This window comes from Chelonoidis abingdonii, chromosome 25, assembly GCF_003597395.2.
Source record: "Chelonoidis abingdonii isolate Lonesome George chromosome 25, CheloAbing_2.0, whole genome shotgun sequence".
Lineage (NCBI taxonomy): Eukaryota > Metazoa > Chordata > Testudines > Testudinidae > Chelonoidis > Chelonoidis abingdonii.
Window position 1 is genome coordinate 21,026,335 of NC_133793.1, and position 17,516 is coordinate 21,043,850.

At 46.9% G+C, this 17,516-nt stretch overlaps 2 protein-coding genes across 4 annotated transcripts in view; both read right to left on the minus strand.

Moving 5' to 3' along the window:
* STX12 (syntaxin 12) overlaps positions 1-2,324 on the minus strand; it is a 30,520-nt gene extending 28,196 nt beyond the window's left edge. The window contains exon 1 of the mRNA XM_075060954.1: positions 2,102-2,324. Coding sequence (XP_074917055.1) covers positions 2,102-2,222 — 121 coding nt within the window. The 5' untranslated portion in view covers positions 2,223-2,324. The remainder of the gene's footprint in view (positions 1-2,101) is intronic.
* Positions 1-17,516, minus strand: part of HNRNPR (heterogeneous nuclear ribonucleoprotein R) — a 667,870-nt gene that overhangs the window by 625,652 nt on the left and 24,702 nt on the right. The window lies entirely within an intron of this gene.

Sequence of the window (17,516 nt, forward strand, 5' to 3'; positions counted from 1 at the left end):
AACTTTGACACTACACCAGTCATTTCCCATTTTGTATGTGTGCAACTGATTGTTCCTTCCTAAGTGGACTACTTTGCATTTCTCCTAATTGAATGGCATCCTATTTACTTCAGACCATTTCTCCAGTTTGTCCAGATCATTTTGAATTTTAATCCTACCCTCCAAAGCACTTGCAACCTATCTCAGCTTGGTATTGTCCACAAACTTTATAAGTGTACTCTCTATGCCATTATCTAAAGCATTGATGAAGATATAGAACAGAACCAGACCCAGAGCGAATCCCTGAGGGACCCCACTCATTATGCCCTTCCAGCATGACTGTGAAACACTGATAACTATTCTCTGGGAACAATTTTCCAACCAGTTATGTACTCACATTATAGTAGCTCCGTCTAGGTTGTATATCCCTAGTTTGTTTATGAGAAGGTCATGCGAACCAGTATCAAAAGCTTTACCAAAGTCAAGATATACCACATGTACCGCTTCTCCCCCATCCACAAGGCTTGTTACCCTGCCAAAGAAAGCTATCAGATTGGTTTGACACGATTTGTTCTTGACAAATCCATGCTGATTGTTATTATCACCTTATTTTCTTCTAGGTGTTTGCAAATTGATTTCTTAATTATTTGCTCCATTATCTTGGTACAGAAGTTAAGCCGACTGGTCTGTAATTCCCTAGGTTGTCCTTATAAGTAAAGCTCAAAATAGTCTTAAAAGTGACAGAAAGCTTTCAGATAGTACTCTATGCACAGATGATCAAAGCCAAGAAAGGTAATGAACGTAATATCTGCTGTTTAAAACCCACACAAATGGGGGAAATTGATTACAATGAAATTTACTACTGAAAGCACGTTTTGTCTAAAGTAACCAAAATAGAAAAGTAACTTCCCTGTCTGGTATGGCAATATTAGGCATTTGTATCAATAGATATACTCAAGTTGATGGTGCCCTTTACTTTATTAAGGCCTTTGATAAGACACTTATTCCTTGACTATTTTGAGAAACTCTTGTGCTAGTCCCACACCTCATGTGCTCCTGTGTGTTGGCACTAGTCAGGTGTAATGATCTAGTAGCAACAGGAGGATTCTATTCTGTTTCATGCAAAGAATTAAAGCAAAGAAACACAAGAAGAGATTAGACAGGTAAATGGGTGGGCAAGAAAACAAGAAAAACCACCCTATTTTTGTTTTATAGATATGAAGCCTTCACTGTCTCATTGGAGGAAGAGAAGCAGACATCGCAATGGAGGGAAGTCGGGGGCTGATGAAGAGAAGCTCCAGGAAAACAAGTCCCTTGGAAAGTCAGGAATGGACTACCTCATGTTAAGCCAGAGGGCCACCATACTGTCAAGGGATGACTAGCGGTTGTAGCAACATGGATGTGTTAGTCTGACAAAGCAGGTTGATGAACATGGCCAATTACAAGGGAGCTGCTGTGGCTGCTTAACTTCCTTCCCTGGCTGTATTCAGTTATTTCAGGTCCCTCAGATACCTGCTGACATTTTAGAAATTCCATATAACTCTTCCAAGAGATCAGCAGAAACTCTCCTGCAGACAACCAACTGCCTAGTCAGAAATACGTGATTCCCATTAGTTATCTACTTTAGAATTTGAATGAGTAGCTTGCCGTCATTCATTATTTTCCATACTGGAAAAGAGGTGAAGAGAAACTGCAATGCAAAGACAAGGCTGGAAAAGCAATCGAAGGGAAAGAGCGCGGCCAGCGGTTTGGGTGCAGTACGAAGCAGCAGCAAGGGTGAAAGCTGTAAGAACAGTTACTGCGGGGCGGGGCGGGGGGGCGAACTGGAAGGTGATGCCACAGCCATGGGGAAGGGGCGGGTCAGGACAGCAGGGGCAGGAATGTCCGCAGCAGGGTTTCGAATGGCTCGGAAGGGAGAGGCGAGGGGCCGGGATGGAGGGACCCAGGGGAGGCGAGGGGGGCAGAGCTGTCAGCAGGGGGCGGCAGGGCTCAGGCTGAGAGGGGCGGGGGGAGGCCGGCGCAGGAGGGGGCTAGGAGCCGCCGCGCGCCAGGGGCTTGGACGCGGAGGGGCGGGAGGCGCGAGCGAGGAAGGGCCGGGCCGGGCCGGGCCGGCCGCACTCACTGTACTGAGCGATGCGCTGCACGTTGGCGCTGCAGGTCTGGATGATGCCGCTGAAGTCCCGGGGCGGAGGCTGCCCCTGGGGCCCCCCGGGCCGACACGCGTCCAACGGGCCGTAGGACATGGCGAAGCCGGGCTGGGGCAAAGTGGTCCGGGGCGGGGCGGGGCGCGGCGCGGCGCGGCAGGGCAGCCGGGAGCTCAGCTGAACTGACAGAGCTCCGCCTCGCTCACTGCGCGTGCGCACTAGTACCCGGCACCAGGGACCGGCCCCCAGGCTGGCGCACGCGCACTCACTGCCTCCTCTCAGCGGCGGGCGGGCGCGAGGGTACTTGGGCGCCATGGTTACGGGGACACGGCATGACGGGGGAGGAGAACCCGTCTGTGGGGCAGACTTGTCCTGCCCCCGCCAGGGGGCGCGCTGCCGCCCTGCCGGGACTCCGAGGGCCGCGCCGCTCACAGAGCCAGCCGGAGCCTGCGCGGTGACGGTCCGGGTCCGGCCTCGCCTGGGCTTCCTAGAGCGGCGCTGGGCTGCAGGGGCTGGGGGCGGGGCAGCGGAACAGCGCGGGCCAGTGGCCACCGGTGCAAGGGTTTGGGGTTCAGCTGCCCGGTGCCGCAGCACTGACCATTTGCAGGTGGTGAATGGGGACGGGGCCGCACAGGTCACTGGTACGGAGCAGTCTGGGTCACTTGGTGAGCTGGCGGCAGTCAAGCAGGAGGCGTTTGAATATTGCTGAATCTGCGTGTTTACATCTGGCCCTGCTTACAAGGGGGGCGATTCCATCCTGGGGTGCTGGACTCTGAAAAAAATGTGGGGGTCATGGTGGATGATCGGCTGGACATGACCTCCCATGGTGATGCTCTGGCCGGAAGGGCCAATGTGATCTTTGGATGCATAAACAGGAATCTCGCATAGGAGTAGAGAGGTTATTGCTGCTCGTGTTTGGCACTGGGGCATAGATGGCAGGTGACTCTTGTGTTTGGGGAGGCCAGGTGTGATCACCAGAAGCTCCCTAGAAGTGGGGAGCCCCATCCCCACTCGGCCGCCTCCCCTGAGGTCCCGCCCGCACTCCATCCCAAGGTCCTGCCACCGCTCCGTCTCTTCCCTGACTCCTCTCCTGCCTGCCCACCACTCACTCCTCTCTGCCCCCACACCCATCGTTTGCTCCTTTCAGTCTCCTCCTGCCTTATGGGCAAGTGACACAAGGAGGGGCAGAGAGAAGTGAGTGAGTGGGGCCTCAGGCAGGGAAGAGAGACAGCGAGGGTGGGGTTTCGGGGGGAAGAGGTGCAGTGCAGGTGGGGACTTGGTGGCGCCATGCAAAGGGCGCTGGTGACCCCACACACACACTTCTCAGGAGCTTCTGGTGGCAGCACTCCAAAGATGGCTGTCTGGCACATGTCTAAAGGGAGGTGCCCCACATCCGGCATTTTTTGTCCTATATGGAGAGGCTTAGCCTCCCCAAATCTCTTATGCCCGCTGCCCTGGTGTAACTGCTACTGGAATACTGCTGTGATGGGTTGGATCATAGAACCCCCTTTGGGAACTGCCACCTGATGTGCTGAGACTACCTTTAAGCCCATTTTCCTTCAGTGCCCTGCCTGATTTGAGCCAAACACGCTTGCCTGCTACAAACACAGACCCAGATCTGAACCACGTCCCCCAAAAGCTGCAGGCTTAGCTGAAAACAGCTTAAGAAGCATTCCTGTCTCCAACATTCAGGTACCCAACTCCCAGTGGGGTTCAAACCCCAAATAAATCCGTTTTAGCCTGTATAAAGCTTATAAAGGATAAACTCATAAATTGTTCGTTCTCTATAACGCTGATAGAAAGAGATGCATAGCTGTTTACCCACCCAGGTATTAATACGTACTCTGGGTTAATTATTAAGTAGAAAGGTGATTTTATTAAATACAAAAAGTAGGATTTAAGTGGTTCCAAATAATAACAGACAGAACAAAGTGAATTACCAAGCAAAATAAAATAAAACACGCAAGTCTAAGCCTAATACAGTAAGAAAGTGATTACAGATGAAATCTCACCTCAGAGACATTCCAGTAAGCTGCTTTTACAGACTAGCCTCGTTCTAGTCTGGGTCCAGCAATCACTCTGTGGTTACTGTCCTTTGTTCCATTTTCTTTCAGGTATCTTTTGAGGGTGCAGAGGCTATCTCTTGAGCCAGCTGAAAACAAAAATTGAGGAGTCTCCCACGGCTTTATATAGTTTCTCTCTTCTGGGTGGAAATTCTTCCCTCCCCCTGTGTGGAATGCCCTCTACAAGATGCAGTTTTGGAGTCACCTGGGCAAGTCACATGTCCATGCATGACTTAGTTCTCTACAGGAATGTTCCCAGGAAAGCTCAGATGTGGACTGGCGTCTATCAAAGTCTATTGTCAGCTTAAGTGTTTCTGATTGTGCACTTACTGAGAATAGTCTTTTCTCAAGAAGCTGACCAAATGCTTCACTGAGGCTACTTAAAATCAAACAAATACACAGGCAATATCCATAACTTTGAATACAAGAATGATACATGCATACAAATAGGATGAATATATTCAGTAGGCCATAACCTTTGCAGAGATATGTTACGTGGCATATGTAGCATTAAACATATTCCAGTTATGTCATATTTCCATAAAACCTTATGGGGTGCAACATCACAACTGTGTCCAGTTCTGGTGTCCACAATTCAAAAAGCATATTGATAAATTGTAGATGGTTCAGAGAAGAACCACAAGAATGATTAAAGGATTGGAAAACATGTCTTATAGTGATAGATTCAAGTAGCTCAATCTGTGTAGCTTAACAATAAGGTTAAGGGGTGACTTGTTTACAGTTTGAGTACTTACACGGGGAACAAATATTTGCTAACAGACTTTTCAGTCTAGCACAGAAAGGTATAACACAATCCAATGGCTGGAAGCTGAAGCTAGACAAATTCAGACGGAAAATAAAGCTTAATTTTTAACAGTGAGAGTAATAAATCATTGGAACAGCTTAACAAGGGTCATGGTGGATTCTCCATCACTGACAATATTTAAGTTAAGGTTGGCTGTTTTTCTGAAAGATCTCTTGGAATTATTTTGGGGAAATTCTATGGTTTTTGGTATACAAGAAGTCAGACTAGGTTATCACAACAGTCACTTTTGGCCCTGGAATCTATGAATCCATGAACAGGACCCTACCAAATTCACGGTCCATTTTGGTCAATTTCATGGTCATAGGATTTTAAAATTTGCAAACTTCATTATTTCAAATGTTTAAATCTGAAATTTCACTGTGTTGTAACTGTAGGGGTCATGACTCAAAAAGGGCTATGAGGAGGGTCACAAGTTTATAGTAGGGGAGTCATGTTATTGCCACCCTTATTCCTGTGCTGCTGCCTTTAGAGCTGGGCCCTCGGCCAGCAGCTGCCACTCTCCAGCTGCCCAGCTCTGAAGGTAGCCTTGCAGAAGTAAGGGTATAACAAGACTATAAACTTGTGATCCTCCCCACAGCCCTGTTTGAATCATGATCCCTACAGTTACAAAAAGGCTAACAGAGGGCGTTTGCCTGGGATCTGTCTGAGAGGAGGTACGCTAAGTGCTGCATTAGGGGGCCTCTGTTGGTGAGTATCTGAGTGTCTGTTGCAGGGGACAGTTTGTCAGTTGGACAGTGTGCTTGATTGTTAGATTGTTTGTTTGAAAAGTGTGAATTGGGAGTGCTTTGTTCCAGGTGGGCCTTGAGTAGGCGTGACTGCTATAAAGCAGTCAGCAGTGAACCAGTTGAGTGGTGAACAGCAGAGACTAACAGAGGGAGTTTGCCTGGGGAGAGCCCACTGAGACTTTCATCTCACGGGCTTCTGTGAGTTGCTGCAACACCTGAGGAAGCTCTTAGAAGGAAGAAATTATGGAAGATCAGCATTCAGCTGTTGTGACCTGCACATGTTGTGCCATGTTTGTCTTTCTTCCACAGGACAGAAGCGACTTTGTCTGTACAAAGTGCAAGCTGGTCTCCATATTGGAAGAGAAGGTTTGAGGTCTGGAGCAACAGGTATCAGCCCTGCGTTGCATAACAGAAAATGAAGATTTCCTGGACAGGTGTCAGGACATGCTTCTATGGGCACAACATCCTGAAGAATTGGAGCAGGCTGTGCAGAGGGGAGAGAGGGACGGTGAAGAAATTTGGCAGCATGTGACCTCCAGAAGAAGGAAGAGGAGCGTCCATGTACCAGCAATGGAGATACAGATGAGCAACCATTTTCATGTTCTTTTCCACAGGCTACTAATGTGGAGAGTGGACTAGATGGTATATCTGAGAGAAGGGAGCAGAAGGAGACTTGACTGATTGGAAGGCACGAGATGCACTGTCCTAGGGATGGGGGTTCCACAAGCACCGCTCCCAAGAGAAGGAGGAGGGTAGTGGTGGATGGGGACTCCCTCCTCAGGGAGACTGAGTCATCTATCTGCCTCCCCAACCGAGAAAACCGAGAGGTCTGCCGCTTGCCAGGAGCTAGGATTCACGATGTGACGGAGAGACTGCCGAGACTCATCAAGCCCTCAGATCGCTACCACTTCCTGCTTCTCCACGTGGGCACCAATGATACTGCCAAGAATGACCTTGAGTGGATCACTGCAGACTACATGGCTCTGGGAAGAAGGAATAAAGGAGTTTGAGGTGCAAGTGGTGTTCTCGTCTATCCTCCCGGGCGGGGCTTACCTGATTAGGGGTCCTATATAAGGAGCCAGGCACTCAGGCAGCGGCACAGGAGCCAGCGAACAGGACTGCTAACAGGGGAGTTTCAGGAGTTCTGTTGGAGGAGCAGGTTTTTGTAGTTTGTGGATTGTATTGTGGAGTTTGTGTGTGAGTGAGTGTGTGTGCAGGCTGTTAGGGGCCGTGTGCTGAGAGCGAGGCTGAGCCCTGAGTTGGGGGCGGGGCTTACCTGATTAGGGGTCCTATATAAGGAGCCAGGCACTCAGGCAGCGGCACAGACAGCTGCAGCGGCACAGGAGCCAGCGAACAGAGCTGCTAACAGGGGAGTTTCAGTGGGAGTTTCCAGGGGGAGGTTCCAGAGGAGACTAAAGCAGAGAAACCAACAAGCCAGAAGAGGGAAGGGGCAGGGGTCTGCCAGCAGCCCAGGCCTTGTTGGTGTCCCGTGGTGCGGTGTGAGGCTTGAACTGCCAGGCACAGAGTTGGAAGGGCATGATGGAGACAGAGGTAGCAGGCAGAGACACACTGAGGATGACCGGATGCGGTAGCTGTGGCATGTACATGGTCCTGGAGGGGCACCTGAAAGGAGTTTTGTCTGCATGAAGTGCCGCCTGATAGAACTGCTGGAAGAAAAGATAAGAGGACTGGAGATGCAGGTGGAAACTCTGGCTGAGTTTAGAAGGGGTTTGAGCAGATGATGGAAGACAGACATGATGAGGCACAGGGGATAAGCTCAGACGAGCAGATGGAAGCAGGACCAAAGAATTCTGAGGAGCTGCTGGGTGAGGAAAGTGGACGGTGGAAGCATGTGACTAGGAGAACCAGGCAGAGGAAAAGACGGGCCAGCGACGGAGAAATAGAACTCAGGAACAGGTTTGCTGGGTTGGAAAATGAAGATGGAGCACAGCAGGTGCTCGCTGAAGGAGAGAGGGCGAAGGAAAAAGAGGCGAGCGGCTAGTCCTGCAGAAGGAGGGGAGGAGTCAATGGAGGCGACACCCAGTATGAGCCCTAGGAGGATTGCGAGAGGCGCGAAGACGAATCGAGAGGGCTTGCGGCCAGCTGGTGTGGGGGATAGACCGGAGAATCACACTGTCGCCAGGAAAAGGCAAGTCTACGTGATTGGAGACTCTTTACTGAGAAGAATAGACAGGCCTGTAACTAGACCTGATCGGGAGAACAGAAGGGTGTGCTGTCTGCCGGGGGCTAAGGTACAGGATGTGGACCTGAGGCTGAAAAGGATCCTAGCGGGAGCGGGAAAGAATCCGTTGATTGTCCTTCATGTGGGAACGAATGATACGGCTAGTCACTCGCTGGACTGTATCAAGGAGGACTATGTCAGACTGGGGAAGACGCTCAAGGAAATCGAGGCTCAGGTGATCTTCAGTGGGATTCTGCCGGTTCCTAGAGCGGGGCGACGAAGGAGCGACAAGATTATGATGATTAACAGATGGCTCAGGCAGTGGTGCTATAAGGAGGGCTTTGGGATGTACGGTCATTGGGAAGCGTTTACGGACAGACGACTGTTCGCTCGGGATGGACTTCATCTAAGCAAGGAGGGAAATAGACTTCTAGGATGGAGGCTCGCCGACCTCATTAAGAGAGCTTTAAACTAGGAAGTTGGGGGAGATGGTTGGGAGATGTTCAGGAGATCTCCACGCCGGAATTTAACCTGGAGAGGGAAGTAAACAAAGTGAGAGGGGATACCCTTGTGGACCGAAGAATTGACCCAAGGAGGAAAAGCGGAGTTGAAACTAGCCTAACGGGTGATGCTGGTGGTAGAAGTCTGTGCACGACGGGGGAAAGAATGTCACTGACGACAAACGTCAAAAATTAAAATGTCTGTACACTAATGCGAGGAGCCTAGGGAACAAGATGGAGGAACTGGAGCTACTGGTGCAGGAAGTGAAACCGGATATTATAGGGATAACAGAAACCTGGTGGAATAGTACTCATGACTGGAGTACGGGTATTGAAGGCTATGTGCTGTTTAGAAAAGACAGGAAGAAAGGCAAAGGTGGTGGAGTAGCCTTGTACATCAATGATGGGTTGAACTGTAATGAAATAAGAAGTGATGGAAATGGATAAGACGGAGTCTGTCTGGGTAAAAATCACGCTGGGTAAAAAAGCTACTAGAGCTCCCCTGAGATAGTGCTTGGGGTGTGCTACAGACCGCCGGGATCTGATTTGGATATGGATAGAGACCTCTTTAATGTCTTTAATGAAGTAAACACAAAGGGGAAATGTGTGATTATGGGAGACTTCAACTTCCCGGATATAGACTGGAGGACGAGTGCTTGCAAGAATAATAGGGGTCAGATTTTTCTGGATGTGATAGCGGATGGATTTCTTCATCAAGTAGTTGAAGTACCTACGAGAGGGGATGCCATTTTAGATTTGGTTTTGGTGAGTAGTGAGGACCTCGTAGAAGAAATGGTGGTAGGGGACAACCTTGGTTCGAGTGATCATGAGCTGATTCAATTCAAATTAGATGGAAGGATAAACAAACGTAGATCTGGGATTAGGGTTTTCGACTTCTCGAGGGCTAATTTTAAAGAGTTAAGGAAATTAGTTAGGGAAGTGGATTGGACGGAGGAACTTGTGGATTTAAATGCGGAGGAGGCCTGGAATTACTTTAAGTCGCAGCTGCGGAAACTGTCGGAAGCCTGCATCCCAAGAAAGGGGAAAAAAACCATGGGCAGGAGTTGTAGGCCAAGCTGGATGAGCAAGCAACTCAGAGAGGGGATTAGGAAAAAGCAGAAAGCTTACAGGGAGTGGAAGAAAGGCGGGATTAGCAAGGGAAGCTACCTTAGTGAGGTCAGAACGTGTAGGGATAAAGTGAGGAAGGCTAAAAGCCGCGTAGAACTGGACCTTGCAAAGGGAATCAAAACCAATAGTAAAAGGTTCTACAGCCACATAAATAAGAAGAAACAAAGAAAGAAGAAGTGGGGCCGCTATACACTGAGGATGGACGGAGGTTAAGGATAACCTAGGCATGGCCCAATATCTAAATAAGTACTTTGCCTCGGTCTTTAATAAGACTAGTGAGGAGTTTAGGGACGATGGAGGGATGATAAACGGGAATGTGGATATGGAGGTGGATATTACCGCATCTGAGGTAGAGGCCAACTTGAACAGCTTAATGGGACAAAATCGGAGGGACCGGACAATCTCCACCCGAGGATATTAAAGGAACTGGCGCGTGAAATTGCGAGCCCGTTAGCGAGAATTTTTAAGCAATCGGTAAACTCGGGGGTTGTGCCGTACGACTGGAGAATTGCTAACGTAGTTCCTATTTTTAAGAAAGGGAATAAAAGTGATCCGGGTAATTATAGGCCTGTTAGCTTGACGTCTGTCGTGTGTAAGGTCTTGGAAAAAATTTTAAGGGAGAAAGTAGTTAAGGACATTGAGGTCAATGGTAATTGGGACGAATTGCAACATGGATTTACTAAAGGTAGATCGTGCCAAACCAACCTGATCTCCTTCTTTGAGAAGGTGACGGATTACTTAGACAAAGGAAATGCGGTAGATCTAATTTACCTCGATTTCAGTAAGGCGTTTGACACGGTTCCGCATGGGGAACTGTTAGTTAAATTGGAAAAGATGGGGATGAATGTGAAAGTTGTAAGGTGGATAAGGAACTGGTTAAAGGGGAGACTCCAGCGGGTCGTACTGAAGGGTGAACTGTCAGGCTGGAAGGAGGTTACTAGCGGAGTCCCTCAAGGATCGGTTTTGGGACCGATCTTATTTAACCTATTTATTACTGACCTTGGCACAAAGAGCGGGAATGTGTTAATAAAGTTTGCGGATGACACGAAGCTGGGGGGTATTGCTAACACGGAGAAGGACCGGGATACTATTCAGGAAGATCTGGACCACCTTGTACACTGGAGTAATAGTAATAGGATGAAATATAATAGTGAAAAGTGCAAGGTCATGCACTTAGGGATTAATAATAAGAATTTTAGATATACGTTGGGGACGCATCAGTTGGAAGCGACGGAGGAGGAGAAGGACCTTGGGGTATTGGTTGATAGCAGGATGACTATGAGCCGCCCATGTGATATGGCTGTTAAAAAAGCAAATGCGGTTTTAGGATGCATCAGGCGAGGTATTTCCAGCAAGGAGAAGGAGGTGTTAGTGCCGTTATATACGGCGCTGGTGAGACCCCACCTGGAATATTGTGTGCAGTTCTGGTGTCCCATGTTTAAGAAGGATGAATTCAAACTGGAACAGGTTCAGAGACGGGCTACTAGGATGATCCGAGGAATGGAAAATCTGCCTTATGAAAGGAGACTCAAAGAGCTTGGCTTGTTTAGCCTGGCCAAAAGAAGGCTCCGGGGGATATGCTTGCTCTATATAAATATATCAGGGGATTAACGTTAGGGAGGGAGAGGAATTATTTAAGTTTAGTACTAATGTAGGCACGAGGACGAATGGGTACAAACTGGATATTAGGAAGTTTAGACTTGAAATTAGACGAAGGTTTCTAACCATTAGGGGAGTGAAGTTCTGGAACAGCCTTCCGAGGGAAGTAGTGGGGGCAAAAGACTTATCTGGCTTTAAGACTAAGCTTGATAAGTATATGGAGGGGATGTTATGATGGGATAGTTTAATTTGGGCAATTGATTTTGGATTATCGGCAGATAAGTCTGCTCAATGGTCTGTGAGGGGATGTTGGATGGGATGGGAACTGAGTTACTGCAGAGAATTCTTTCTTGGGTGCTGGCTGGTGAGTCTTGCCCACATGCTCAGGGTTTAGCTGATCGCCATATTTGGGGTCGGGAAGGAATTTTCCTCCAGGGCGGATTGGCAGAGGCCCTGGAGGTTTTTCGCCTTCCTCTGCAGCGTGGGGCATGGGTCGCTTGCTGGTGGATTCTCTGCAGCTTGAGGTCTTCAAATCTCAATTTTGAGGATTTCAATAACTCAGTCATGGGTTCGGGGTTGTTATAAATGTGTATGGGTAGGGTTTTGTGTCTATGAGATGCAAGAGGGGACGGACCCTTCCTCAGACCGAGAAAGCAGGAAAACAGCGAAGTTTCATTTAAGGCCTAAATACACAAATGCAAGAAGCATGGGAAACAAGTCAGGGAGAACTGGAAGTCCCTGGCACCAGTCAACGGAACTAGATGCGATTGGAATACAGAGGACGTGGTGGATAACTCACATGATCTGGAGTATCTGTCATGGATGGATATAAACTGTTCAGGAAAGGACAAGGCAGGGCAGAAAAGATGGGGGAGTTGCATTGTAATAATAAGAAGAGGAGTATGACTGCTTCAGAATCTCCGGTATGAATGCAAAAACCTGACAGAGTACTGGATTACAGTTGAAGTGTGAGGCAACAAGGGGATGTCGAGTGTGAGTCTGCTATAAGACCACCAGACAGGGGGATGAGGTGGACGAGGCTTTCTTCTGGCAACTAGCAGAAGTTATTAGATCGCAGGCCCTGGTTCTCATGGGAGACTTTAATCACCCTGATATCTGCTTGGAGAGCAATACAGCAGTGCACAGACAATCCAGGAAGTTTTTGGAAAGTGTAGGGGACAATTTCCTGGTCCAAGTGCTGGAGGAAACAACTGGGGGTTGCCAGTAGATCGAGGGATGTGATCATTCCTCTCTTTCGACATTGGTGAGGCCTCATCTGAGTAGTGTGTCCAGTTTTGGGCCCCATACTACAAGAAGGATGTGGAAAAACAGGAAAAAGTCCAACGGAGAGCAACAAAAATGAATAGGGGGCTGGATCACATGACTTCTGAGGAGAGGCTGAGGGAACTGGGATTGTTTAGTGTGTAGAAGAGAAGAATGAGGGGGGATTTGATACCTGCTTTCAGCTACCTGAAATGGGGTTCCAAAGAGGATGGATCTAGACTGTTTTCAGTGGTACCTGATGACAGAACAAGGAGTAATGGTCTCAAGTTGCAGTGGGGGAGGTTTAGGTTGGATATTAGGAAAAACTTTTTCACTCAGAGAGTGGTGAAGCACTGAAATGGGTTCCCTAGGGAGGTGATGGAATCTCCTTCCTTATAGGTTTTTAAGGTCAGGCTTGACAAAGCCGTGTCTGGGATGATTTAGTTGGGGATTGGCCCTGCTTTGAGCAGGGGATGGGACTAGATGACCTCCTGAGGTCTCTTCCAACCCTGATATTCTATGGTTCTATGGTATGGTGTTGCCACCCTTACTTCTGTGCTGCTGCTAGCGGGGCACTGCCTTCAGAGCTGGGCACCTGGCCAGCAGCTGCTGCTCTCTGGCCACCCAGCTGAAGTGAAGGCAGCGCAGAAGTAAGAGTGTCAATACTTTGACCCCCTACAATAACCTTGTGACCCCCGTACAACCCCATTTTGGATCAGGACCCCCAGTTTGGGAAAAGTTGGTGTCCTCTGTGAAAATCTGTATAGTATAGGAAAAGAAACCAGATTTCATGATCTGACATGTTTTTCACAGCTGTGAATTTGGTAGAGCCTTATCCATGAATTAATACATGTTATTGTGAGTTCCCTCTTGCTGTTTAATGCTGTTAAATAGCACCTGGAAACACATACATTTTTATATTAGCCCATGAGGAAATTCAGATTTGGACAGAGTTGAGCAATTTAAATCAAGCTGATTTAAATAATTAATTCTTTAAAAAGATCATAGATTAATAAAAGTGTAGGGCTGGAAGGGACCTCGAGAAGTCATCAAGTCCAGCCCCCTTCACTGAGGCAGGACCAAGTAAACCTAGTCCATCCCTGACAGATGTTTGTCCAATCTGTTGTTAATAACCTCCAATGATGGGGATTCCACAGCCTCCCTTGGAAGCCTGTTCCAATGCTTAATTACCCTTATAGTTGGAAAGTTTTTCCTAATATCTAACCTAAATCTCCCTTGCTGCAGATTAAGCCCATTACTTCTCGTCCTACCTCCACTGGACATAGAGAATAATTGATCACTGTCCTTTTTATAACAGCCCTTAACATATCTGAAGATTATTATCAGGTCCACCCTCAGTCTTTTTTTTCTTAAGACTAAAAACATGCCCAGTTTTTTTAAACTTTCCTTAGTGGTCAGGCTTCCTAAACCCTTTATCATTTTTGTTGCTCTCCTTAGGACTCTCTCCAATTTATACACATCTTTTCTAAAGCGTGGCACGCAGAACTGGACATAGTACTCCAGCTGAGGCCACATCTGTGCAGAGTAGAGTGGGAGAATTGCCTCCCGCGTCTTACATATGACACTCTTGTTAATATACCCCCGAGTGATATTAGCCTTTTTCACAACTGTATCACATTGCTGACTCATATTTGTCCCTGCCAGCAGGTATATGGGATCTTGGGGAGCAATTACCACACAGGTAGGGTGCCAATTAATTTCTTTATTAAAGGAAAAAGGAAGTGGCGGGAATTTAACAATAAAATACGATGGGATGGGGTGTATAGGGTGTTTACAATAGACAATGATGGGGGGGTTTTATTGAACAGTAGGATTCTACGTGGTACAGTAATGGGTTCAGCAATGGGAACGTACAGTAAAAGTCAACTCAACTTTTATTTAGAACACTCTAGATACATTGAATGCAATAACGTACCAAAAAGAAATGCAAAAATGAAATGCTAGTTCTAATATAAAAATGGTTACCAATTTAATAGAATGTGTTAAAAGTGGTTAGTGCCTTAATTACAATGTAATCACAATGGTATTAATTGCAAAATACAATATATTGAAAGTGGAGGCACAATGAGGTTTATATTACCAACAAGGTAAAAATTGCTGACTTAATGTGTAGGCTGTGATAGCAAGAGTGTACTAATGGCTGGTATAGGATGGTGGGGGGAGAAGTTGATGATTAGTGGCAACTGATGAGAGGAGAGTGTGATACCAAGCCAGCCTGATGAGGCTCTGGAGCCGCTGCAATGGTAGGACACGGAAAATAGAGAGGGTTTTAAGCACACAGAGGGAGATATGAGCGGGGAAAAAACAGACAAAGATTATACAGGGGAAACAGCAAGGTTTGGGGAAGTTCGGAGGTGATGGCAGGATGCGGGGGGGGGGCAGCAATGAGTTTTAACAGGAAGAGTGTGATGCAGTGGGAAAAAAGCAGCAAAGGGTTTTGGAAGTTCACAGGGATGCAACGCGGGAGGTGGGGGGGCAACAAGCAAGGATGTAACAGGGAGAACATTGAGAAGCACACCTAGGGAGTTGTACAGGGAGAAGACGAATTCTAAGTAGGAAAAAACCTATCATTAATCTCTCCAAATCCACGACTAGGCCAAAACCAACAATATTATCAATTCTAAAACAACTATAAAGCAACTATACGAGCAACAAAGCAGCAAACCAAACAAGGGACATGTAACATAAGCTCGATAATACTTAACAAACTGCCTTGATTAAAGTCAAATAATCAAAACCATGGCACCTCTGACCCTATGGGGAATTACAGAGGCAGGAGTGTAGTGCCAGATGTGGCTGCCAGCATTGGGATACACTGAAGCAGAGAGCCCGAGGCAAAGCCCACATGAGCCAGCTCTTAGCAGCGCACAAACTTATTTTTAGCCGCAATAGTGCTTGCGAGTTTAGGAGAGGTAGACACAGTACAAGGTTTAGCTTGAGTCTTGTGTTGCTGGGGAACAGAGCCAGCAGCTAAAATACATAAAACTAAAGTATAGAGATTGCACAGAGGATGCCTACCCAGCCCCAAAGGAAGCAGCAGAGTAAAAGCGGGCGAAGGAAGCGTCAGAAGGCTCGTACAGTTCAAGAATCAGGAGATCTCTCAGCAGCAATTCGTTCTTCGTGTTTTTTTTTTTCAAAAATGGGGGTACGCTCAAAAATAAACGAGATGCGAAGTAAGGACCCCCATTGAACCGCCTGGCTATCAGACCAGCAGCAATACAGACCTTTCTGCTGTTAGTTTTTCAAAAATGTGTTTTTAAGGCAAACTCGTAGCAGTTTCCCCATACTTTTATAGGCTCCCCCGTCACAGGAGGAGAGAGGCAAGACAAACTGTAGGTGACACAGCAGACACGTCTGCGCAGACTCCTGTGCGAGAGGACTCAAAGCACTATTGAGGCCTATGACGCATGCCCAAATCTAAAAACACAATAGGTCTTGCAGCTCTGACATTGCCTACCCTACCACCGGCCAGTTTAATCAAGGTAACAGGACTAACCCTTTGAACAGGGCAGTTAGTCCACTTAGCATCAAGTGGCCATCCCTTTGAGAAGGGCTAGTGCCCTGTAAACAACTAACAGCTCAGGAGGAGCCACAGTGAGAACAAAAATACAAAATGAGTATTGGGCGACATCTGTAAGAAAACAAATGGAATAGGGGGATAGCTGGGTGTGTACAGACAATATTTCAAATTGTATCCATTTTTTAATCCCCCAGATCCTTTTCAGCAGGGCTACTAGCCATCCATTATTCCCCATTTGGTAGCTGTCCACTTGATTTTCCTTCCTAATTGTAAATATACACTAATCTTTATGAATTCATCTTGTTGATTTCAGACCAAATCTCTAATTTCATGAGTCATTTTGAATTTTAATCCTTCATCCAAAGTGCTTGCACCCCTCCATTATTTTTAAATCATGATTTTTTATTTCTCTGGTTGTCAATTTTACCCTTGTGATTAAAGCCTCTGTTCCCCAAATCATGGACCTTAGCATCCAAAATCTGGCTACAATGAAACTCTCCCCCAAGGCGTATACCCAGTTGGCTCTGATCTCACTGCATCCAAACCAGGATTTAGGGCTCCTGGTCACCCCGATCACCCCAAACCTTCTTCCCTGGGGACCCCCCAAGACCCAGGAACCCCTGGTCTCCCTATTCTCAAAATGGGAAAAAACAAGGTTCCTCCCCCTTGTCTCCTCGTTATCTTGTCTCCCCAGCTTCCCTCCACTGGGTAGCTCTGGGCGATGCAGTATCATAACGCCTTGAAGCAAAACAAGAGGAGAAATCACCTCCCCCTGGGCTATGCATTCAAACCGTAGTTAAAGGCACATAAAGAGATTTTCCCCCCCGTTTCCTTAGCCTCACCAGAGAAAAAACCAAAAACCTTCAACCAGCGTTTTAAAAACTTTGATAAAAAGGAATAGATAAATACCAGTATAAATATAACCCACTGCTTAATTTATGTCTATTACGAGGGCTCTTGCTTATAAAGAATTAGAGAATAACGTCTGATTCAAAAAAAATAGCCATTTAAATCCAGTCCAGCCATTACACCATTAAATACAACCCAAACACTATACAGTACTATTGCTTGGTTTCCTTGTACGCACACTTGATAGAAATATTAGAAAGAGATTGGATTAGCGCAGAAAAAGCTGTTGGCAATCCATAGCCGGAGAAACAAAGACCAGTTCCTTTCCCTCCGACTTTAAAAAAAAATCCAGTCCTGAATTTGGCCTCTGGTCAGGTGCTTGATTCCCCCCTGTCCACCCCTTACAGGTAAAAGAAAATTAACCCTTACCTATCTACTTATGACAACCTCTCTTTGTCCAGTTAGAAATATATTGGTAACGTTCAATAGCATAAAAGTGTAAGTTATGTACCCAGTTTTCTCACTCATTAAAAAAACATTTGAACAATACTTTAAAGGACATCCAATATTTGAAGAAAGTCATATTTGCAATTTATTCAGAAAGTTTGAATTAAGGTAATATGAGTAACGATTAATTTGTATATAAGAGATATTATCAAACCATCATTACTAATATACACTATTGAGACAACTTAGTATGTGCATTTATTTGAGAAA